This window comes from Macrotis lagotis, chromosome 1, assembly GCF_037893015.1.
Source record: "Macrotis lagotis isolate mMagLag1 chromosome 1, bilby.v1.9.chrom.fasta, whole genome shotgun sequence".
NCBI lineage: Eukaryota > Metazoa > Chordata > Mammalia > Peramelemorphia > Peramelidae > Macrotis > Macrotis lagotis.
The window spans coordinates 691234387-691261137 of record NC_133658.1 but is presented as its reverse complement, the minus strand read 5'-3'; the positions used below and the strand labels follow the sequence as shown (position 1 = coordinate 691261137).

Sequence of the window (26751 nt, the reverse complement as noted above, 5' to 3'; positions counted from 1 at the left end):
GGTCAAAAACCATTTAAATGTGTTCAAACATTCCCTTTGCCATTTCTTTTACTTTTTTTTTTGAAGGTAAGAAAGAAAATCCAGAGTTAGAGTAATTTGTTAGTGGTTCTTTAGACATTGTATAAGCTTATATATTTTTTCCAGTATTTGAGTTATCTTCTTTTGTATAATTATATAATATGTCACCTAGACACATCAAGACCATTAAATTATTTTTATATCATCAAGCATTTATTGAGCACTTAGCAAAGTCTCCAGAACTGTACTAGGCACTATTGAAAATGTAACAAAACATGGCCCTGCTATCATGGAATTTATAATCTTGCTAGGTGAGAAGAAGACACTGATCTATATCAAACTAGAGAATACTTATTGGTGAAATTGTGATATCTACTACTAGGAGAAACTGCTATAATTAAAAAGCTTTTTGATACAGATGGGATGAGCACTGTTAGATTTGGAAGGAGAGAGGAAGATTTTTCTCTTCCTCATTGGGGCCATTTAGATTGCATTATGTTTTTACAGTTGTAAGAAGTGCTACTATGAACATTTTTACACCAAATTCTTTTTTTTATATAAAACCTTACGCATATATCCCCTAGATTGCAATTGTTGGATGCCAAAATATGCAATTGTTGTTATGAATTGTACATCATATTGCTAGATAGCATCACTCAGAGGGGTTCTGGATTTGCAATTTTAATGGCATTTAATGTGTACTTGCTCCTCCATAATCCCCATTGTCTTTGAGTTTTATTGCTTACAGTTATTTTTTTGTCAGGTATGGGTATGACTTGATTTGCTTTTGTTTCTATAATCTAACTTGAGTATATTTTTTACTATAGTACTATGACTTAACAGTTATCACTGTCTTTCCCTCTAATAATTTTTTTCAGTCTCATTATATTAGAGTTTCCAATACCATTTCAAATAGTGTGGGTATCCTTATTTTATACCTGTTGTTAGATAGAATACTTCTAATATTTCTTTAATGGTATTAATGTTGATTCTTTTAAGGTAGATACTTCTTATTGGATGGAAAAATTGAAAGAAAATTTTTTTAGGTGGAAAGAAAAATTATGAACTAATTCATGATGATGGGAGGATAAATATGATAGATTTAGAGGACTGTGAATAACTTTTTAAAAATTTCACTAGGTGATAGTGGGGAATAAAGCTGAATTAGAAAGCTGGTGCCAAATAGCATAGTCTTAAAAACTATACTGAGAAGTTCATGCTTGAAGAAGTGGGCACTATAATACCAGATTCTATTGTGGCTCTTATTTAAGAAGATATATAAAATGAAAATTATGTCTTTTAGAGGCCAAGGTATGTATACAGGATAAAGAGTGTGGAAGTAGGGAATAGAGATAGAGAGCAGCAACCAGGAAACTGCTTTTATAATCCAGTTCTGGCTTTAAGGAACCCAAAGAACATTTTATTCCTTAATTGTTTTAAATGTTGAAAATATGCATGGAAAGCAACAGATGACTAACTTGACAGGTAAAAATAGGAAATGGCTTTTAAGAATTATCAGAATGGGGTGGCTATGTGGTACAGTGGATAGAGCTCTGGCCCTGGAATCAGGAGTACTTGAGTTCAAATCCAGCCTCAGACACTTAATAATTATCTGTGTGGCCTTGGGCAAGCAAGCCACTTAACCCCATTGCCTTGTTAAAAAATAAAAAGTTATCAGAATGACCATAAATTTTTTAAAGACAATTAATACTAGGCCCTAAATCCCATATTTTTACATTTCTTTTCCCCAGTAGCTACAATTAAATGCAAATCACTTTTAAAAATTAAATGCAAGTTTTTTTTAAATTTTTATCCTTTATATTGGCACTGCCATCTGTTTTCTTTTTCTAAACTGAAATGAGATAACTTTCAGATTCATTTAACATTGAGTTTACCCTTTTTCTCATTGAATTAGGATTTCCTCATGTCTCGACACCATCATCTTTGCAGAAAAAATAGTCCTTATTCTATTTCAGCAAATACTTTTTTTTATTTAACACCAAATAAAATAAGCATTAAATCAAAAAGGATTGTGTATGAAATTGCAGAACTTTATTATGTATAGCTTGCCTTTCCTTTTTAAGCATAATATGCCCAGCAGATAATTTTCAAAGCTGTCATGTTTATTTTCTCTTCTGATATTCTTTCTGTTCTTTCATGTGCTTGAAAAAAAAGTTTCACTATCTCTTCTTTTTCTTTTGTGGTGGGAGGGGATGGAGGGAAGAATTCTACAATAAGACTATCTTTACTTCTTCCACTGGAAAAAAAATTAAGAAAAACAAAACCCTTTTAACCAGTAGATATAGTTAAGAAAAATTCCTCATTTGGTCTGTAGTCAAAAAGATATTTCAGTCTTTGTCTTGAGTCCATTACTTCTTTGTGAAGAGGTAGGTAGCATGAATTATCTATCATTGGTCCTCTGAAGTCATGGTTAGTAAACATTGTTATTATATAAATTGTTCTCCCAATTCTATTCACTTTAGTCTATGAATAATAGTTTATAAAACTTCCTAGATTTCTCTAATGGTTCTTTTCTTCATTTTGTATGGCATAGTTATATTCCATTGCATTCATATAGTATGATTTGTTCAGTTATTCCTTAATCAGTGAGCACCAGCTTAGTTTCCAGTTCTTTACTAATATGAAAAGTGCTGCCATAGGTAGTTCTTTTCTTCCTTTTTTGAGTTTTTTGGGTATAAGCCTAATGGTCAAAGGATATGCGGAGTTTAGTGACTTTGGGAATAGTTCCAAACTGCTTTAAAGAACAATTAATTAGGTAACAGCTATTTTAGTGTGCCTTTTTTTCCTGCAGCCCAACATTTTTGGTATAACAGATGGAACATCAGAATTGTTTTAATTCTTTAGGTAGTGATTGAAAACCTTTTTCAAATATTTGTATTTTTATTAATTTAGAGCATTTTTTCCATATATTTGCTAGTGGCTGGAATTTTTCCTTTGAGAACTGCCTTTTCAATATAGTTAACGCTTGATTATTCAGAAACTAATTTGACCCTTTTTTTGTGAATCATATATGACCATGCATCCACAGTCTTGTGTAATATCACTGTTTATTTAGTGTCATTACTGGACATGGGCAAATATGAAATATGAAAGTTGAAACTCAGATCAATCATGTTTAAGGATTACTAAATTCTAGGGTGGCACAGTGGATAGAGCACTGGCCTGAAACCAGGAGTACCTGGGTTCAATCCAATCTCAGACACTTAATAATTACCTGGCCGTGTGGCCTAGGGCAAGCCACTTAACCCTATTGCCTTGAAAAATCTTTAAAAAGGAAAAAAAAAGGATCACTAAGTTCTGGTAAAAGGTTTGGTGTAATAAATTGTAATAAGGCAGTCAAATTATGCATAAATTTCAATTATTCTCATTGTCCCTGTCTCTATTAATGTGGATTAAATGTGAGAGGAAACTAATAGAAACAACATATTACAAATCAATAGTATAAGGAAGATGAGTCTTTTGCACTTCATAGAATTTTTTTATTAACTCACTACTCTTTTAAAGAACATAGTATTCTACTTGCAATAGTTAAGTGTTAGTTTTTGGAATAAGGTATGACAGTGAAACCTCATAATACTGTGTTTATATTCAAAACTTTGTTGTAAAATATCTTTAATTTTTCAAAACTTATGCCTAGGACTTCTAATGAAGCAAAAAGTAAACCAAATATAACACAAACTCCATTTGTAGCTAATCAAGGAGAATTATCAAGTTTCAACTAGTTTTGGGTTCTTTTTGCTTATATAATAAAAATATTTTTGATATGAAACTATACAAATTAGCTATTCATGAATAGTTTTTTAGTAATGTTGAATTTTTCATAAGTTTTTGGTCATGTTTCCTTGCCAGTCAAATATGAAATATCTACTATATTTTTCTAACTACAAAAATAAGTAGCAAGAATAAGAGGTAGATGGTACTATTCTTTTTTGAAGACAGTAATATTGTGATGTCTGCATTTAAATATCAGTAAAATTATTCACACCAGAAACTGCAGTATATTCAGAGTCATATAAGAATTGGAAGAATCTGAAAACATCTAATTTAATACTTCCATTTTATAGATAATGAAACTTTGTCCAAGGCAATCTTTGAGATAGCCAAGACTTTAATCCAATAACTCTGACTTACTTTCCATTGTCCCACCCTGAACCAGAGAAAGAATCAATAGTGGTCCTAATGTTGCTGATTTGTTAGCACAGTAATGAGTGAGTGTTGTTTATGTACATTGTATACTATACTGAGTAAGATAATGGAATTTTAGAGTTGTATGGTGCTTTAGAGATCATTTAGTCTAAAACATTGATCATCCCCCAGAAAATTAAAAAAACTCAGATTTTTTTTCCCGTGTTCAATTTTTTTTTGTTTTTGTAAGGCAGTGGGGTTAAGTGACACATCCAAGATCATACAGCTAGGTAATTATTAAGTATCTGAGACTGGATTTGAATCCAGGTCCTCCTGACACCAGGGCCAGTTCTCTATCCATTGTGCCAACTAGCAGCCCCTCTTCTGTGCTCAACTTTTAGGAGAATCCAAATGTAAAGAAACCAAGATGGAATGAAAAATTTGTTTATCCCCAAAAAGGCAAATAAACAAAACCTTTTTCAAGAATATATTCTGAGTCAACTATTTCCGACCCAGAAGCTATAAAAGGTTATCATCAGGTGTCTAATGAATCCATATGTACCAAGCATTGCCATTTTGGTTTTTTCTAATTTAACTTTAGCAGAATGTGCAGTATGAATAAAAGACTTATTGGTAGTTTAATATTTTCAGTTGTTACTCCTTTTCATATGTATATAGATGTGATTAATCAGATAGACAGATTCACCTTAAATGTATTATTGAATTCATAGTTTTTCATTACCATGTTTTTCCTTCAACATAAGATCATAACTGGAGGTAGAAAAAGGGGTCTTAGAAGCCATTTAGTCCAATGACCTCTTTTTTACAGATGAAAAATTTAAAACCAGAAGTTGAGAATTGAACATAGGACATCTGATTCCCCAATTTCAGTATTCCTTTCATTTCACATATTGCCTGTTACTAGATGCTAAAGTTACAGCTAATATTGTTGGATTCCATGGCATTTTTTTTATATTAAGTAGAGGATTTTCATTCTTTATAAAAGAAGTTGGGAATGTAATTCCTTCAGCCTTCAATGTCATAAAGCATAAGTTATTTAGGATGTAAAATAATCTAAGAGTGAATTTTATTCTACATACTGTTTACTAACTTAGGAAAATAGACATCTATCTTAATAAATTCATTTTAAAGTTTGAGTACTCAAAAAATGATTTTGGCATAACTTAGTATCAAATTCAGTTTACCTAAAGATAATGTTCTTCAGTACTTCCTCATTATATGGCTGTGTGTATAAATAATATGTCACATTTTGTTTGTTTTCCTAGAAAACTATAAAAAGATATTAAAACCCTAAGTTAGTGGTCTTAAAATTTGCCCTGCAGCTTTTAGGGAGGAAGTGTAAATTCAGTTTTAACAGTGACTTCTGTTAAATCAGATAAATACATTGTATTTATTATTTTTAGGGAATGGAAATTAATGCTTCTAGAATAATTAACCTGTACCTTTTTTCTGTTCACTTTTAACATTTTAAAGGTTAAAATTAGATGTTTATGTTAAAACATTTTATCTGAGTTTCTTTCATGTTAATTGGTGTAATTTATTATAGTTTTATGGTTTATATTATCTTGAAGTAAATCTTTGGGCCTAAAAGACTTTTTTGCACCAAAAAATTTGATATTCCTATATCTTTTTCACACCAGCATAGTCAGGTGATGCTTGCACATGAAAAGAGGAGTATCAAATAAGAAATATTTGAAGTGAGTGAAAAAATTTGGATACAAGTATAAACTGATCATGCTATATGTTCTGTGTAGAAGGCAATAAGTATCTTGTAACTTTTTGAGAGTATTGTTGAACTTAAAATGTTAAGTAACTTGCAAAGTCTTCAAACTGATTTTTAAAAATATTATCCAAGTTGGGAATTTTAAATACTTTTAACTTTAACTGTTCCATCTAACTTAAAATTATTAAGCAGTAGTATCTTATATTTGAATCACAGGAGAATAGACTTATGAAAAAATATTATTCTTCCATTATAATCATCTTATTTAAATTACATTGAAATTATAAAATAGAACCCCCCTATTTTTATCTTTACTTTTCTGTGTTCAGATTAGCCAGTAATATTAGAGAGAAATATTTATCAAATCCTGCTTGGAGAGTGAACAAAAAAAGAGTTCTGATAAATTCAGCTTCTTTTATCTTGATGATGAGCCAGATGCAAACTATGTATGGTATTAAAAGTAAGCTTAGGGCTAAAGTATTGTAGAGCTATATTCCAATTGTTTAATAGCTCTTTTTTTACAGATAGAAAACAAGTTAAATATAAATGTTGGTGGCACCAAAGCATTGAGAATACTACTTGTTTGTGATAAACTCCATCCGTGGTTCTCCATCCTAAAATTGTAACTGAATGATGATAAAGTGCTATTCATCTGCAGGTGCATTGCTTCTACTTAGTTAAAGATGGTTGAAAGGACAGGAATTAGTAGCATGTTGTATTAGCCTTTTGTAGTGTATTTTGTTCTAAGCATCTTAATTTCCCTGTTTTGAATGCTAAGTAGCAAGGGTCTTGGTTTAGAACTAATACCCATCATGCATGTAAACGGTGTGAAAGAGCTGCTTAGTAAGTTAACACAAAGTGTTCTTGTGTCAGTCCTTGTGGAAATAGATACAATACAAACATTACAGCTGAACTCACGGCAAACTCCATTAAGTAAAAACCTGGCCTCATTGTTCAGAAAAAAGTTTGAATAGAATGCAAGCTCATTTTGTTGAATGTAATGTCAGGCTTTTAGGGACTGTATTGAGGGGTAAGGTTTTGTTAAGTTGAGACCAATTCATTAAGTTTTATTGCCTGGTGAGAAGCAGTAATACTTTATTGTGAGACTTCATCAAATATTCATGGTTAAAGAGAAGTAGTAAATGTATTCAATCAAGTGGTCTTTTAGGGTTTTGAAAAGGATTATGAAGTCTGCTCAGCTGATAGTCTGAACATTCACCAGGGTTGTTTAACAAGGGTAATTTTAATCTCTGAATTTAATTTTGTTAAGACTTGCTTTTTCTCTTTCCATAAATCTAAACCTGTAGAAATCCTGACAAATATATCCATAAATAAATAAATGTCTTGTTGTGTTATTATAAGTAGTTCCAAAATGCTGATAGAGATTTTTAAAATAATTTTGTCAGAAATCTCTTGTATTAAATCTCTTCAAAAACCCTTAATTTTTTTTTACATATAGGAGAGTTGAGAGCTGCCCCCTTCTTTATTGTGAGATTCCTATTCATTTACCTAGTCATTAGCTTTATCCCACTGCTGAAGGCTCTCTGTTGGTCTCTTCCTATGTAGCACAATTTCCAAACTTTTAAAATTGATAAACTTTAAAGATTATGTAGGAGTATAATTGGCATCAACCATATTGTATTCACAACTGCAAAACCAGGAGAAAATATCACATTTGGCGATCTGACTTACTTTTATTAAATTACAGTATATATCTCTGCTTATTTGAGACCAGTTTGGCAAAATCAGTATGGTTTTAGATATGATTAGATGATCTTATATAAAATGATCTCAATTCAATACAAATTTATATTCTTGCTTTCAATTATGTATGTATTTTCAATTATGTATTACAATTATGAACTGAAATTGCATGCTCTTGGGGGTCCTGTTTATGTTTTAAAGATTTGGAATGTTTTCAGCTAAATATTAAGGGAAAATGTTTAATTTTTTTTCCCACTTCTCTTTAATGTTCAATCCTTAGGCAGATGATGTTGAGAGCAAAATTAGAGAAATCATTCCTCCTGGATTTTGTACAAACACAGATGATTTTATTTCATTGTTGGAAAAGGAAGTTAATTTTAAACCCTTTGGCACATTACTTCATACTTACTCAGTTCACAATAAAGAAGCAGGAGAAAACATTACCTATGAAATATACAAGGTAAGAACAAAGCTAGATTTTTCTTTAGCATAAATTGACACTCCTTACTGAATTTACTGAAGGTTACATCCAGTATTTGGTTTATTTTCAGTGATCTTTCTTGACTGCAGAATGTGGCTCTTATCATTTAAAAAAAAAGTTCTTTTCAGAGTGTGTGGGTGTATGGATGTGTGAGTGTATACACATCTTAATCAGAGCATTCTGCTCCCAGACATTTTCCCACAGGACAGTTTTGTGTTCTACAGACTTTCACTTACCTCTGTGATGAGTTTCACCTGACTTTTCTTGGCTTTTTCCCTAGGCTGACATGACATGTACAGGCTTTCGAGAATATCATGAAAGGCTTCAGACCTTTTTGATGTGGTTTATTGAAACTGCTAGCTTTATTGACGTGGATGATGAAAGATGGAACTACTTTCTAGTGTAAGTACAGTTCTAAAGCAACAGTAGACCTTATTACCTCCACAAAGCCTGCATTTTAATTGTGGCGGGCCAATTATTGGGACAGTATAATGATATTTTTCCCAGGAAAGAAAAACTATTGTTTATCAGGCTTGAGTTTTCCTTCATTATGCTTTGGGAGATCTTGAGAATAGAGCTGAATTAAATGCTGTTGTCCGTTAGAGCCCTGAATGTAGGCTTAAACAGTAAAATGAGCTTTGCCTGTGTTTTCTTTTACTTGCCACCTATTCATCTTTATAATAGGCAAGTGCACTGAAGTGATGTAAAGAGGTCTGATTTATCCAAGTTGCTGCACACCAATTAAGTGAATTGTACATTCAGAACATAGCAGGTGTATCCATTGGGCCCTCACAGAGTAGCTTGCTGACACTGAAAATTCAGTCAGAGAATGGAAAAGAAAATGGACACTGCATGGGAGCGCGACTGTAATTGACCTGCTTGGCTTTCTGTTTTATCTGCAGATTTGAGAAGTATAATAAGGATGGAGCTACGCTCTTTGCGACCGTAGGCTACATGACAGTCTATAATTACTATGTGTACCCAGACAAAACCCGGCCACGTGTAAGGTAATTGGCAGTGTAACACGTGCCTTGTCTTTTATTTCAGAAGAGGGAACTGCTGAAGTTTCCAATACTTGTTATAATAGTGTTGATTTGTTTAAAAAAAAATCACCTTTATCTAGTGGATATGCACTGATTTATTTCTGTACCCTTTAAAACAATAGGGAAGATGTTTTGATTATTTTTGTAATTTTAACATTTTTGGAGATAAAAATTTCCTTTTATAGATACTTTGTAAGCTTTTCATCATATAAAACTGATTTCAGATTTCAAGTAGCATCTTTTATTTTTATATTTAAAATTATTTCTTTCTGTATTGTAGCCAGATGTTGATATTGCCTCCATTTCAAGGTGAAGGCCATGGTGCCCAACTTTTTGAAACAGTTCATAGATATTATATCTCTTCTCCAATAGTTCTTGATATTACAGGTATGTAAATCTTTATTCTCACCTTCAGATTGTTACTGAAAGATTTCTACTTTAAATGGCTAGATTTTTGTATTATATATCTGTTACAATGGAATTAAGGCTTCAGCTGATACCCTGGCATGTATAGGACATTTTAGATTGTAAAGTCCTAGGGGGCAGTGACTGTATCTTTCTAACTAGCTATAAAGGACATTTTAATAGAAAGAATTTCCCAGGTTCACAACTTATCATCATCATCATCATTATTATTATTTTGAAAGGGATGTACCTTTTTTATTGATCAGGTTATTCATTGAAAAATTGTTTTTTTCCATATCTTTTTAAAAAAATTTTCTTTTGTTGAAACAATGAAGGATTATTTTGAATGGGTTATAAATTTAATAAGTTTATAAATTATTAATAACTTTTAGGGGTGCTTCATTTTCCTTTCATTATGTTTTAATAATTTTGAGGAAAATATTGAGCCACTTAGTAAGAAAGTAGTAGAATGGTGAACTGCAGAGCCTCTTCATGATGTGAACTTCAATCTATTAATTACCCATAGAATGGTTCGATTAGAATAACTAATGAAAGAAAAAGTGAACTGTTTAATTTGTGATTTCATCTATAACTCTTCTCTTCAAGCAGTATGTTAGTATCTTGAAAATTGAAGAGCTCAGATAAATTGGAAGAATGCTATTCCAGTGGCTGGCCACTAGGTGATGAATTTTTGGCCATTGCAACAACTGTTCATTTTCACAAACAGAAGATAATCGATTTTAAAACTGAATGGACCTTTGGAAATCTAGTCAGACCCTCTCATTTTTATGTATTCGAGAATTTCATTCCATTTACAAGAGACCCCTCAGCATCATATAATAAGATGAACTTACTTTTAATCTAAGATAAATTAAAATCGATCTGAAACAAATTTCAAATGTCTATTTTTGAATAATCTACTAAAAAACATGCTATTTCAACAAGGAATTCAATAATAGATGAAGAGTTGACTTATTTCATCTTGTTATCATTGTAGTTAATTAAAATAGAAGAAATTCAAAATTGGGACACAGGCAAGGATTTAATGAATATTTAAAAGTTAGATAAAGTTGCTGAGTTATAAAGGGATGACCATCCTTCTGATTTTGTTTATGACTCAATGATTTGATGCAGTTTTAATCTAGTATCTTTTGTTAAAGATACTGATTTGAGCCACTCTGCTCACTAAAATGAGACTTATTGACTTTAAGGGGCTTCTGTGTTCAAGAATCTATCTTTGTGTCTAAGTCTCTCACTCTTATTTTATACTGCTTTGTTGATAACTAAAATTTGCTCTTGGTTACTTTGTTATCTGCTTTCTAGAAAAGAGATTATGTCTCATAGAGTAAAAATTATGTAAAAGTATTTTGTAGTGTGCAAGACCTTCATTTTGAGGATGTCTTGTCCATCACAAATATTCTTGTAAATATCCACTATATCTTCTCAGTTAGGCAAGCATTTTTATAGATAGAATACCATACAAAATAATTGGTTGTGTGTTCTCTGTTGTTAAGATGTAAACTGAAGGTGAGAATAAAATTTGATATGAGAATAAAAGTTGTTTCCTTCATCAGTAACATTTTCATATATTTGCCCTTTAGAAATCCCTTATTGTTTAAGAACTTCATATTTTAGAGCTTTTTGTTATACTACATTTAAATTTTGATGCTTAGTTAATTTGTACTTTCATCTTATTTCCTCTTTCCTAATATATCATTTTCCTATCTCATATTTCATTAAGGAGCTTTTTTTTCATTATAACTGAGCACTTACATTGTTAAGTGTTATAGTTTTAACTTGTAAAAATTCAAACTTTGACCCTATTCTCTAATGCATATCCTGATGAACCTTGTAAAAATCTGTATTTTAGCATGTTTCATTATTAATATGTTGCTTATCTCTTTGGCACTAAAGCAACTGATAAAAAGAGACATGCCAAATTGTTGGGGTCAAGAGGTACTGTAAATTCACTAAGGCTAATATTTTCACCCTTAGTTACAGAGAGTTTAAAAAAATTTGAGACAGCATCTGAAATGTAATCAGTCTATGAGGGCATACTTTAAAGCTAAAATGGTAATGATTATTTGCATAGTTTAAGGTGACCTTTTCAATTGTATGAAAATTGAAGAAGAGTTCTAGTTTTAAAATTTATAATTTCTTTTAAGATAAATATTTTTAAATATGTTCCACATTGCTATGAGATACCTAGTGAATTCTAGGTTGCTCCTTAAAAGTTAGATCAAGATTTCCTTTTAGAAATACATCCCTTTCTATTTGTTACACCTAGTCTAATTTTCTTTTTTTCTATGCCAGTTTTCAGAGCCTAAATGGCAATGAACAAAATATTTTATGTTGAAAAGTCAGGAACTTAAGTCAGTATTTGCATTTTTAAAATAAGGTATATAACATATGCGAGTAATCTTAGAAAAACTTGAAATAAGTTCAGTCTTTTTTTCTCCTTTATTTGGATCGGATATTTTGGTTGTTATTTAATTACTGTCTGAGTTATCATTCTCCATTAGAGTTGGTCCGTGTAAAGCTTAGTGGTTAGTGGATTGAATACAGCATGAGCAAATGCAAATTTTCTTTTAACTGAGCTGTTAATTGTTGCCTATAGGCAAGCTGACAGTCACGTTTCACATTCTTGAACCAGACTGCTTTACCTAATAGGTCTTCTGTATTTCTATGCCAGATCATACAGTTCTTCCATGTTTGTTTCCAGTAAGAAATTAAAAAGGATTTATTTGGATAACTTTGAAAAGTTAAAGTCATTTTTAGTTCCTAATATTGATTTTGACCTTGCTTCATTCATCATGCCTGATTGAGAATTTGATGGTCCTCTTTTACAAATTCCTCTAAAAGTTTAAAATAGCATCATATGTTCCTTGTTCCACTATAGTCTAAAACAGTCAGTCAACAGTTATTACATAGTTAACCTTAAAGGAACTATATACTGCCTGAAGACCAAGAGTGAGATCATAAGAACTAGGAAGAAGATTAAGGCAGCATTAAAAATAAGAAATTTTTAGAATTTTATGTATCACAAATGCTTATACAATTCTTTGGGGTGGTAGATATCTTATGTCAATAAATATATAATAAAAAATATGAGCTTCAAGAAGGAAATATTAGAATAAGAGTACTAGTATCTAGAATCAAAAGAAATGTAAAACTTGTAAAATTGGGAATGATTAAAAAGCACATCATTATAAGTAAAACACACAAGAAGAGAGGGAACTTCCAAGCATTTAAGTGTATATGCCTGTTAATAGTTTTCTTTGGCTATATGTATTATATATATATATATACACATGTACATTGTTCTAAAAACATTTAGAATTTGCATAACTTGATGTTGAAGTTCAAGGAGTTAATTTGGCACTTAGAGTAACTTCTTTTGAAACTACTGTTTCTTTGCTCTCTTTTCCTGCTTTCCCTTTCCTTCTTCCCTATACATTTTAGACCCTTTTAAAGTTTTTAATGCCAGAGGGGGAAAAACCTCAATTGCTAGTGACAGTAGCTTGATGATAAAAGTTTTTTATCGGGTGATTGCATGATTAAAATTGTAGCCTTTTGACTACTGGTTCAGATTCACACTTTTTTCATTAATTGTTGAAGGAATATTATAGCTCATGTCCTGCTAGAAATATATTTTAGAGATGTGTGCAGAGTATAGCAACACATTTGAAAAATACCTTTCATCCTATTCTATAGAACTAAGAAACAAAGTAAAAAAATAAAACACTTCTTAAAATAATGCTAAGCATCATAAAAGAAATAACAGATAGAATGGAACAATTTGTGAGTATTAGTTTGGGTAAGAGATAATAGAATGATATATAAAACTGAAATGCCAAAAACTTAGTGCCAGTCTGCAGAGCACTGTGAAGATTTAGTTATGTAGTAACATGTGAATCAGTAATTCTGTGAATTAGAGATAGATAGTTGATATTTCGATGTGTTGGATATTTGTGTTAGAAGGAAAATTTGAAGATTGCCATGTTATCTTCTTTAAACATAGAAATCTTTGATGTGAATGTATTATTAAGCTGAATGCCAGATGTGTGCTAGCCACCAAACTGGAGGAAATATGTTTTCCATGTGGTCAATACTCACATTCCAGTATAATACAATTTTTCCTGTGCTATTATGTCATTACTTTGTCATCTTTAAATAATTGTTTTCCCATGCTGAATAGAACAGTTTCAGTTTTTTAAAAATTTGATAATTTTTATGGGATAGTGTTTTTGTATTGTAAATGTAGTCATAAGCTGGTCAGTTTTATGAGATCAAACAAAAGTAAACCAACTTTCCTGGTGTATAAATTACAGAATTTAAAATTAATTAACTTACTTGGCATGTATTAGTGAATGGCTGCCTCTGAAATGGCTGTTCTATGTCTACTTGGTGGTTTGCCTTTTATGTTTTTAGTCTAGTGAGTATGAAAACTGAGACAGCTTCTGACAGCAGTGTGACATGAGGTAGTATTTTAAAAGACTAACACTTAGGTCATGAGTATTACATAGATTTATAAAGAAAGGATTAAAGTTTTAATATTAGCTAAATTGGGAAATTTTGCTGCTTAAACACAATTGTAGTTTGTAAGAAGTATTTCAAAACCCAGTTATTTTATGCCTTTTATATTCTTATAAACCTTTAAACTAGATTATGTGTATCGTCAAAATAAAAATAAATTATTTTGAGTGAATGTGTTGTCATTTTGACTTTACTTTCTTAGCTGAAGATCCATCTGAAAACTATGTGAAACTAAGAGATTTTGTTCTTGTGAAGCTTTGCCAAGATCTGCCCTGCTTTTCACCAGAGAAGTTAATGCAAGGATTCAGTCAAGATATGGTAACAGAAGCACAACAGAAGCTCAAAATAAACAAGGTATTTAAAATTATTGTAGACAAGTAGTCTTGAATTTTATAAACAAAAAATTTTTATTTAGATACTGATAAGTATATAACAAAATTTTGAAAATGTTTAACATTTTATCACTACATTATTGGCAGAAGTTGACATTCTTCAGCAGTTATAATATAAACAGTTTTTAAGTATTACAAAATAGAACTACTTCAGCAAGAAAGAATGTTCTAAGAGATGCCTTAAGTTTATGATGGCATTTATACCCCTGCTTAGGTGGAAAGGATTTGGAGCAGGAGCTAGGGAGCCCCTTTGTCCCTTCCAAAAGATATCACCTTGGCAAATGTTTTGTAAACTACTAAAGGAAAAGAAAAATTTAAATTCTTCCCAGTACCAACATATTCATCCTTCAAAAATATCCAAAAGCCTCAACGTAGCCTTCATATACTATTTCTTTTCTGGCAGTGGTTATGAACACTAGTTCATGAAGTATAATGGTGTCATTCCTTCATCATTCATAGAGGCATGCAAATATTTAAGAAATGCATATAATTCAGTGCTCAAAAAAATATTTCCCCCTATGATTTCCTAATTATTTTTCTTCTGTTTTAAAATAGCTAACTTATTTAAATTTGGTTTTGGCTTGACAATTTAATGAGAATCATTTTTAGTCTTTGTCAATATGAAAGCAAACTAACATTTTAGCAATGAATACATTAGTGTAGAAATGAACAATGATGTTTTAGCATGGGAACTGGCTGAGTTTTTTTTTCTTCCTTTCATCCTTGTTTTAAAGTATTGAATTTTGTCCTATAAAAGGAAATTTTTAGGAGTCTTTGGCTTAACTGTTAGTCAATGAGGTTCCCATTTTGTGTGACTGGAGTTTGGGACCAGAGAATATACTATTAATAATAGTCAAAAAACCTTTGTGGACATAAATTTTGGCTTTGAGAGGAATAAAGAATGAATGTTAGGGTTCTGGGGAGGCAATTACTGCATAAGAAAATAAGAGATAATTTATTACAGAATTGCATTAAAATATGTAAATATCAGCTTTAATAGTTGTACTTCTTATGTTTTTAATTTCTGAATCTTCTGGAGGCCATAATTAGGGCTAGAATGCTAGTAAATATGATTAGGTTTTTTCTAACGATAAATATATTGATGATAGATAATTCAATTAGATATTTTATTAATTTTTTCAATTTGAAGATTTGAGATGTTTAGAATTCCAGTCTTTTAATTAGTTTATGATATGCAAGCACATTTTTTGATGGAAAGATTGATCAGATACAACCTGTAAGCATAACCAGAGATTTTTCTCCTATTCTTCAGACTATCAGTGTACTTCAGTCAGTCTACTATAAGCCTTGTCCTCTAGGAAGTTACTAGAAAAGTTATTATAGACTCATTGTTTGTAGTTTGAAGGGTCCTGGCAGAGATCTTCAAAGACAAGGGACAATAAAATAAGAAAGAAGAAAAAATGGTTCTGCTTATATATATGGGAAAAGGGGAAAGGGGAGAGCAAGAAGGAAATACCTCATTTGCTGAGATTAAGCAGAAAAAGATCCCTGGCAAGATAGAGCCACCAAGATAATTCAGGAGATCCTAGAAAGTTAGATGAAATACAGGAATAGAGAAGAGAAGTTATATGTGATATGATACACTAAGCTTGATGATGAAGAGTTTTTTTTTTTTTTAGGGTTTTTTTTGTTTTGCAGTGCAAATGGGGTTAAGTGGCTTGCCCAAGGCCACACAGCTAGGTAATTATTCAGTGTCTGAGACCCGATTTGAACCCAGGTACTCCTGACTCCAAGGCCGGTGCTTTATCCACTACACCACCTAGCCACCCCGATGATGAAGAGTTTTAATATTGTTAAATAAAAGTTAGCTTTCCATCAATATTTAGATATCTACTACAGAATTTTTAGTAAAATATTACTATTTGTGCTATCTTTTCCCACAATGATCTGTCATTAAATAAATTCACAGCAATAAACTGAAGCCTAAATTGGGCAAGTCATATCAAACCTTCCTAATTCAGGACTTGACTTTTAATCAAGAGATTTCATCCCCAAATTGGTTGGCCATCTTCGTCCATCATTGCCAGAACAGTTACCAAAAAATGAAAGAAATTGAAAATCTTTGTTTAAGTAGATATATATTCTGTATTAGTTTTTAAGAGATATGCTTTCCTTTATTAAAAATGATCTCGGGGCACAGTGGATATATTACCAGTCCTGGAGTCAGGATGACCTGAGTTCAAATTTGGCCTCAAGAAACTTAATAATTAATAATTATCTATTTGTGTGACCTTGGGCAGCATTGCCTTGCCCCCCCAAAAAACCCCCCCAATAAAAAAGATCTCAAACAAATATAAAGGACGAGTATCTTTTAAAAAATTTGGTATTTTTTAATGTTATATATTCAAAATACTACTTCTAGTGGAAATCTGTATTGGAAGCATTCATAGCATTAGTCTTGGAGAGGGGGCAGTTTTGTGACTATAATGGGGACTCCTTAGAAGAATGGTAGCTTGTAAAAAAGAATGTTCTGATTCTATTTTGAAACAAATGCTGATCATTTTATACCCAACATGTTTACAAGAATTATAACCTGTATTTGTAGAGCTACTTTTGGGGAAGTTTTGTACAAAAGATTCTGAACTTTTCTATGAACTAAAGACATTCTTTACATTGCCTTAAAAATCCTAATTTTTTAAAAAAAGAAGTAATAGAGAAATGGTGGGAAAATCATTATTAAAAATAAATTTTACTAATTTGGAATGATTTGGTACTCTAGTGTGAATTGGGAAAAAGTCTTCCTTTTTTTTTTTTGCAAGGCAATGGGGTTAAGTGACTTTCTCAAGGCCACACAGCTAGGTAATTGTTAAGTGTCTGAGGTCGGATTTGAACTCAGATACTCCTGACTCCAGGACTGGTGAAAGTCTTCCTTTTTTTAATCTCATTTTTTAAAATTATTTTTAAATAAGTACCTTAACAAGTAATGTTAAAAATTGAAACCAGAAGAGATTAGATTATCTTTAAAAGTTATATGGTGGTGTTTTGTTTTGTTTTGGGGTTTTGTTTTGGTAAGGCCATGGGGCTAAATAACTTGCCCAAGGTCACACAGCTAGGTAATTATCAAGTGTCTGAGGTCACATTTGAACTCGGGTCCTCCTGATTCCAGGGCTGATGCTCTATCCACTGCACCACCTAGCTGCCCCTAAAAGTTATTTGTAGTAGGCACAATGGATGTAAACCATAGCTCTTTAAGTAATTTAAGACTTTGCAAATTTTTTTACACAAGGTTGGGGTTTTTTGTTGCTGTTTTGTTTTGCTTTATACTGATTAAAGATAAATTATTTCAAGTTTTCACAGTGTTGATATTTTAATGTCTTTAATATTTTAATAGAATAGACAACATAGCAAAAATTCAAATTTCTTTAAAAACAGAATGTTTTATGATTAGTTGATGAATCCTTGACGTGTGTGTATTCAAGAATTTAAAAAAATTCATGTTGCTTTTTCTTTTTTTTAATTTATCAGCAACATGCTAGGCGAGTTTATGAAATTCTCCGATTACGTGTGACTGACATGGGTGATGCTGAACAATCCAGAGGCTATAGACTGGACATAAAAAGAAGATTAATTGGTCCATATAAGGTATAATTAGTTTTAACTTGAAATGTTGTGTCCTATTCAATATTTGGAGTATCTAGGTGGTGAAATGGCTAGAATGCCAAGCTGGAAACAGGAAAACTCATTTTCGTGAGTTCAGATCTGGGCTTGGGTGTGACCCTGGCCAAGTCTTTTAATTCTGTTTGCCTCAGTTCCTCATCTTAAAATGAGTTGGAGAAGGGAATGGCAAATTATTCCAGTATCTTTGCCAAGAAAATCCCCAAAGGGGTCGTGAAGAGTTGGACACAACTGAAATGACTGAAAAATAGCAATAATTCAGTATTTAAAGGTCAAGAAAAAAATATTATTGGATATAATTTATAGGAGAGTTTAAACCATCCTGCTACTTTTTATTTGACTTGCCCAGAAAAGCTCTAGAATGATTTAAATTTCTGTACTACTTTCAATTTTTTCTTAAGGTTTTGTTTTTTTGCAAGGCAGTGGGGGTTAAGTGGCTTGCCCAAGGTCACACAGCTAGGTAATTATTAAGTTAATTATTAAGTGTCTGAGACTGGATTTGAATTCAAGTACTTCTGACTCCAGGGCCAGTGCTCTATCCCCTGTGCCACCTAGCCGCCCCTACTTTTAAATTTAAAAAATGTTTTGCTTAAATAATGTGTAAACTATTTTTGTTAATTAAAGTATGTGTCATTAGGATAAATTCACACATAGTAGCTTTTTCTTTCACTTTTATGCATCCAGAAAAACCTTAAGGACCAGAACTTGTGGTCAAACTTTTTTCTACCTTCACGTCTTCTACATTTTTCCTGTTCTTTAGTATGCTTTTTCTTTACTGTATTAATAGAACCCTTTTTCTGCCACTAACTAAAAAATAAGGTAGCTTTATCCCCTTCCTCCTCCCACATTTTTGTCCTATCTTCTTTTTGCCTTTAGTCCTCTTTCATTTCTAAACTCTATGTGGAAAGTGTGACAAGGAGATGAAAAAAATTGGTAGCATCTGAGCAACTGGAATAACTGAAGAATTGCCATGATGGTGTTTGGCAAAGAACTGGTCTGAGTATATGCATAGTTTTTCTGTTTTATGGCAATTTTAAATCTTAGTAGGTTGTGTTTCATTATTTACCTCTTTATTATTCATAGCATAAGGATGATTATCTATTGTGTATCTTACTTGTGGAAGTTATAATTTGAGTCTATTAATTAACTTATTTAATTTACTTTTAAAAAGTAAATGCATAAAGAACATCAAAGAAGTATTTCTTTGTCACAATTCTTTCAAGCATATTTCAGAATAATTGAGTTCACTTTAATATTAGAATTAACTAAAATTGATATTATGTATTGACATGTGTATTGTAACCTTTTGAAATTATTCTTTATTGGTTTAGGAGCTATAGTCTGATGTTGTTCCTAAAAATAAAGAGAATTTAGCTAAAGGTGACTTTGAATCGTTTATGAAGATTGAAAGATCTACTTCAGAACCTGCAGAAAGATTGCTCTCAGTACATGTCAAAGCTAAGAAACAGAGTGAGAAGTCCAATGAACTATTATGGAGCATCTCCGGTGATTCTTTTGACTTTGCACCATGATATTTTAAAAACTGGTCTTTAAAATTCCACTTTTTTAAAAATTATTTTCTTTATTTTTTCCAAAACATGCACAGTAATATTCAGCAGTCTTTTTTTTGCAAGGTTTTGAGTTTCACATTTTTATCCTTTTCTTCCTCCCCCTCCTCCTGAGAGAAGGCAATCTAATATAGGTAATACATGTAGAACCATGTTAAACATAAATCCAAATTGATCATGTGAAGGAAGAATCAAATTGAAACAGGGAAAAAAAACCCATTAAAGAGGAAAGAAACCATAATACATAATAAGATTACTTTTAAAATTGTCTGCATTCAAACTCCGTAGTTCCTTCTCTGGATATGGATAGTGTTTTCCATCACAAGTTTTTTAGAATTGTCTTTGATTATTGTACTGCTGAAATGGAGAAGTTCATCATAGTTGATCATCACCCATGTTGCTGTTAGTTTGTACAGTGTTCTTCTGATACTGCTCATTTCACTCAGTATCAGTTCTTTCCAAGCTTTTCTGAAATCCTATCCCTCTGTTCTTTTTGAACAGTAATGTTCCATCCCTTTCATGTACCACAATTTGTTCAGCCATTCCCCAGTTGATGGGCATCCCCTCGGTTTCCAACTCTTTGCCATCACAAAAGAGCTGCTATAAACATGTGGGGGGTTTTACCCTTTTTTGGTTATCTCTTTGGGATACAGACTTAGCAGTAGTATTGCTAGATCAAAAGGGTATGTGCTGTTTTGTTGCCCTTTGGGGATAATTCCAAATTTTTCTCCAAAAGTTGGATCAGTTTACACCTCCACCAACAATGTATTAGTGTTGCAGTTTTCCCACAACCCCTTCAACATTGATCATTTTCCTTTTTACTCATATTGGCTGATCTGATAGGTGTAAAGTGGTACCTTAGAGTTGTTTTCATTTGCATTTTTCAAATAAACGATTTAGGGCATTTTTTCATATCACTATAGCTTAACTTCTTCATCTGAGAATTGCTTTTTCATATCCTTTCACCATTTTATCAATTGGGGAATGACTTGCATTATAAATTTGACTCAGTTCTCTATATATTTTAAAAATGAATCCTTTGTCAGAAGCACTAGTTATAAAAATGTATTGTCTCCCTTTTAATCTTGATAGCATTGGTTTTATTTGTGCAAAAACTTTTCAATTTAATGTAATCAAAATTGCCCATTTTGATTTTATAATGTTCCTAATCTCTTCTTTGGTCATAAACTGCTTCCCTTTCCATAGATCTAACAGATAAACTATTCCTTGTTCTCCTAATTAACTTATCATATCACCTTTTATGTCTAAATCTTGAACCCATTTTGACCTTATCTTGGTATGGGGGTGAGATGTTAGTCCGTGCCTTGTTTCTGCGATATCTTCCAGCTTCCTCAGCAGTTTTTATTAAAGAGTGAGTTCTTATCCCAGATGCAGTCTTGGGTTTATCAAACAGCAGATTACTATAGTCATTTACTGCTGTCTCTTATGCACCTAATTTACTTCACTGATCCACCATTCTATTTCTTAATCAATACCTCTTTTTATAATATGATTTTAGATATGTCATGGCTAGGGCATCTTCCATTCCTTTTTTTTTTTCATTAATTCCCTTTATATTCTTGACTTTTTTGTTCTCTCATAATATGAATTTAGTTTCTTTTTTTTTAACTCAATAAAATAATTTTTGGTAGTTTAATTAGTATGGCACCATTGTGTTTTTCAATTTTTGTAGATTGAGATAGTAAAAAAGCTTTGGCCTTTATGAGAAGCTTCCAGCAAGGAGTTAGGATGCAAAAAACCGCTCCAGGCAAATATCAGTTAAAGCCCCGAGTCATTTTGTACAATTGGGTGGGGGGGGGACCAAGGAGCTAAACTAGAAAAAAAGAATAATTTAATTGCCTCTGGAACTCTGATCTAACTTGGGAAAACTCTCCCCTGGATCTTGGCATGTGGCAGGTACTTTTTTCTCTTCTCTCTTTTTTTTCTTTCTGAGCTGCATCAAGTAAAAGAGACAGAAAGGAATACTGTGTTAAGGCCTGACCTGAGGAAGAGAGGAGAGAAAGCAGCAAGTAGTTAGAGACAGGCACCAGCTAACAATGTGAGATCTTTTGGTCCATCTGCAATTGTAAGTTTTGTTTTGTTTTGTTTTAATTTATTTTAAGGCAATGGGGTTTAGTGACTTGACCAAGGGCACACAACTAGGCAATTATTAAGTGTCTAAGGTCACATTTGAACTTAGATCCTCCTGACTCCAGGGCCAGTGCTCTGTCCATTGTACCACCTTGCTGCTCCCTAACTGTAGTTACAAGTCATCAGTTGCTTCACTATTTTTTTACTCAGTAGGCATTTATTAAAAGGCCTGCAATACTGTCCTAGGAACTGGGGATATAAAGACAAAACTAAAAAACCCTTGCCCTCAAGTAGCTTACATTCTTTTGGAATGATACAACATTTGCATGAATAAGAACAATATAACTGTAGGAGGTTGAGAACAGTCACAACTAAGGGGGCTTCAAAAGACTTCCCATTGGAGATGACATCTAGATTGAGCTTTGAAGGTAAGTTACAAGAGGTAAAGGTGAAAGAAGGAATATACTTTGGGCACGTTGGATAACCTGTGAAAAGACAAAAAGGCAAGAATTAGAGTTCTCAGTTTGGGTCATAACAAGTAGTCTATTTTGGTTAAATCATAGTATGCATGAAAAGGAAATGTGTGAAGTAAACATCTAAAAGGGTAGTATTAGACTAAAAGATATGTATGTCAAACTCTTGAGTTTATCATTTCAGGAAGTAATAGGGAGTCATCTGAGGAGTCTGAGCAGGAAAGTGATATGATCAGACCTATACTTATTTGGGCAGCTGTTTGGTAATGTAGCTTGGAAAGACTAATTGGAAAGGGAGATTCATTAGGAAGTTGTTGTTGTAGTCCAGGTAAGAGATGATGAAGGCCTGGACTAAGTTGGTGGCCAAAAAAAGTGAAAAGAAGTTTGAAGACATGTCAGTTTAACTTTCACAACAAAACTTGGTAACTGATGGATTATAGGGAGGGGAAGTAACTAAAGTTGTGGAAGATTCAGAGGAAATGAATCTGGATGAATCTAGAAGAATGATGATAATGCCTTCAATATAAAGACGAAAGTTGAAACTTAGCAAGATCAAACTAAAGTTCATTGAGATACTTATGGAATATCCAGTTGAAAATGTCCAGAAAACAAATGATGTGGAACTGGAGCTCAGGAGAGATTAGAGTTGGATGTGTAAGTTTTGGTGTTATCTCTATGGAGAATCTGGGAGTTGATAAAAATGTAAGGGGTAAGAAAAAGAGTTTGGGACAGAACTGTAGGCATCACCCAGAATTAAAGGACAAATAATAAGAAGTTATCAAACAATTAGAAAGGAAGCCAGATGAAAGCAATGATTCAAAAGCTTTAGTGTGAAGCTTGTGTCCAGGAGAAAGGAATGATTCTAGCCAATCTGACCATATGATTCTTCTGTTGAGTAAATTCCAGTGATTCCTTATGATTCTGGGATCAAATAGAGTTAGACTCAATAAACATATATTAAGTACTGTATATTTGCCAGATGAAGTTAGTGGTAAATTAGAGAGCACTGGGCTTAGGATCAGAAAGATTCAGCTTCAAATACTTCATAACTGTGACCCTGAGCAAGTCACTTTACCCTGTTGCCCTCAATTTTGTCATCTGTAAAATTACCTTGAAAAGGGAATGGCAAAACACTCCAGTGTCTTTGCCCCCAAAAATTCCAAACAGGGTCATGAAGAATTGGACATCACTGAAAGAAAACAACACCATGTGCCCGGCACTGTACTAAGCAAGGTGTAGAACAAATAATCCCTGCCCTCAAGGAGGGCAGTTTAGTGGGGAGATAGCACATTAAAAGAAGCAGAAGGGGTAGTGGAGAGAACCTGTCTCCGGGGAATGATGAAGTCCTGTAGCTAGGGTGAGAAATTATCTGAGGAGGTATGATTTAGAGTTGAATTCATCTTGCAGAATAGTGAATTTCTGGAGATCATAGCTGGAGGTGGTAAGATATAAGGGAAGGGAGGGAAGGAAATTTGTTTCTCATCCCAAACTACTAAATATGGCTTTTTTTCTTTATCCTTTGTTTCAAGTTCCAACTTTAGAGATCAAGCAAAACAAATATGTTCTCTCTTCCACATGACAACTTGAAGAAAACTATCAACCATCGCATTTTGCCTTTAGATGAAACATCCCCTCTGCCTTCATCCAGTTCCCCTATAACACATTTTTAAAATCCTCTCATTGTCCTGGTTACCCTGTATTCGTTAAATTCTAATTTGTCATTGTCTTTCTTAAAATGTATTGCCCAGAATTAGACAATCTCCATATCTGATCTGACTAAGGCTGTTGTTTATTCTCAAAAAAGACCATGATATCAGGAAGGTAAGGTTGTGACATGCAAGTGAATTGGATTTAAGTGAAGGAGGGCTCTGCAAAGTCACCAGCTTTACTTTTTCCTCTGGAGCCATCTGGGCCTAATGGCAAGATATGGATTAGGACAACTGGAAGTGACCCTGGTTGCAGTGGGAGACTTTGACTTTTTAAAGCTAAGGCAGAGTATAATGGAACCATATAACCTCTTGCTCTGTACAAAATAGCTTTAATGAAGCCTAGGACCATCACCTCCTTGTTCTGTACATTTTATATATATATATTTAGGTTTTTGCAAGGCAAATGAGGTTAAGTGGCTTGCCCAAGGCCACACAACTAGGTAATTATTAAGTGTCTGAGACCGGATTTGAACTGAGGTACTCCTGACTCCAGGGCTGGTGCTTTATCCACTTCGCCACCTAGCTGCCCCCAATATGTACATTATATCTAACACTTGTATTACATAGCTGTATTACATATATCGACAAGCATGTGCTATTGATATTTTTTGCAAGGTTTATTGTGCTTGTGATATCAGCCATGGTTTTGGTTGTTAAAAAATCTTTTAAATCACTTAGTTCATTTTATCTGGGATAACTCACAAGTACCAAAAATTCATGTTAGTTATCTTTGGCATTTATAAATAGGCATGGTGCTAACCTGCAACAAAGTATCACTTAAAGCTGTATCAAGTGCCCAAATGGCCATTATCTAATAACTTTACTCTAGTTTCTCAAGGGGTTAATTTAGTAATTTCAAGACAATCTTACATGATTGGCTAAGCTATCTTTTGGAAGTGTCAGTGTTTCCTTTTGCTTTGCTTTTCTAAATATAACTCATCATGCATAAAGGCAGTACTGTATAGTGTATCAAGATTGGCCTCAGGTCCCACCTCTGACATATATGTGTCAGAGGGGGCCTGGGGACCCCGGGACAATTGTATAACTTGTCAGTGCACCAGGAAACTCTTTAATTCTTCAAGTTGACTAATCCTTGATTTACATGTATGGAAACATTTTTCTGTAGGGAATTCCTTAGGTCTATTAAAATCTCAGGTCCAGTTTAAAACAAAACAAGTCTTTTCAAGTGTTGGGTAGTATCAGATACTGATAGAAAAAAGTAAGCTTTATTACATGGACACAGTGATGGTCATTTACATAATCAATCATTAACTTCCCCCTAATTCAGAATATCCAGGGCACTGTCATTTTTTTTTTTTTTTTTTTTTGCAAGGCAATGGGGTTAAGTGGCTTGCCCAAGGCTGCACAGCTAGGTAATTATTAAGTGTCTGAGGCCCGATTTGAACTCAGGTCTCCTGACTCCAGGGCCGGTGCTCTATACACTGTGCCACCTAGCTGCCCTGGCACTTGTCATTTCTAAAAAGAATTGATACAAAAAAAAATAGGAGACTATTAGCTAAATTATGAAGATTGCTCACTTCAAGATTCTTAACACTGATACCTCTTAGCTATGTGGGCAGATCACTTAATCTTTCTGAGTCATTGCCTCTGAGTCTGTTGTGTGGAAACATTTGTGTGTTTTGCCTTGTAGAATAGAGATGGTACTTTTTAAAGCCTGAAGTCCTTTAGAAATATTAACTATTTTCACTCTTGCAGAAGATTCTGAAAATAATCATGGCTCTTCCACAACCTTAAGGAATTAAACTAATACTAAGCAGATTTAGAATCATTCATTCTTAATCCTTAGAAAGTTTTTTTTTCATAGACCTGTGAAGCTTCTGAATTTTTGAAGCCCCAAATCTCTTTCTGTTGATTGAAGTTTGACACTAAGATGAATACATATCCTTCTGTCACTTTAAGGCTGTTTAGTATTATTCTTCATTTGATTTGGGCCATTAGATTAGGGCTGTGACCTATTTCTGTTTTTTTCCTTGGTCAAGGTCTGTTTAATTTGTCAACCAATTTTTTTTATATATATAAAATTCTTCCAGTTATTTGTACATTGTTTTTCAAGGATAGCTTTTATCTTGACTGAGTTTTAGCATCATTTTCTTCAAAACATGAATTTCTTATCAAAAAAATCTACAAACCAAAAAGTTTCTTTAGTATATTTGAAAGTTATTGTTGACATTGTTCTAATTATAATTAATCTCAATTAAACATAAGATAGGTAGAAACCAGATGGAATGTTACCTTTTTACTTTAAACCCTTTATTTGTAATATAAATGGGCATATTTGTTAATTTTTTTAAAAAATCAAAACAAGATTATAAGGGAAAAGTGTTTAAAATATTCAAACATTTTATTCAATTCCAAGGCTTCAAGAAGTGCTATGTACTTCCAAATCAAAAAGTAGATTTTTTTTTTTTTAGGTTTTTTGCAAGGCAAATGGTGTTAAGTGGCTTGCCCAAGGCCACACAGCTAGGTAATTATTAAGTGTCTGAGACCGGATTTGAACCCAGGTACTCCTGACTCCAGGGTCAGTGCTTTAATCCACTACGCCACCTAGCCGCCTCTTCAGAAAAGTAGATTTTACAAACCAGACTGTCCAAGGAGTTCTTTTAAATATTTTGAAACTCTAGTTTGCGCCAAGCCTAATAAATTTCATGCCATAGCAGTCAGATGGTCTCTGTAAGGTAAGAGAAATGAAAGGATTTTGAAAAAGTAAACAGTGGAAGTTTTTTGTAAATTGTTAAGCCCTTATAGGTAAGTTAATAGTCCATGATTAGCATTGTAATCATCCTT

General features: G+C 32.7%; 1 protein-coding gene across 1 annotated transcript in view; it reads left to right on the top strand.

The window, feature by feature from the left end:
* HAT1 (histone acetyltransferase 1) overlaps positions 1–26751 on the top strand; it is a 102272-nt gene that overhangs the window by 64145 nt on the left and 11376 nt on the right. The window contains exons 5-10 of the mRNA XM_074215713.1: positions 7893–8072; positions 8374–8495; positions 8996–9100; positions 9417–9523; positions 14280–14431; positions 17956–18072. Of these exons, the coding sequence (XP_074071814.1) occupies positions 7893–8072; positions 8374–8495; positions 8996–9100; positions 9417–9523; positions 14280–14431; positions 17956–18072 (783 nt within the window). The remainder of the gene's footprint in view (positions 1–7892; positions 8073–8373; positions 8496–8995; positions 9101–9416; positions 9524–14279; positions 14432–17955; positions 18073–26751) is intronic.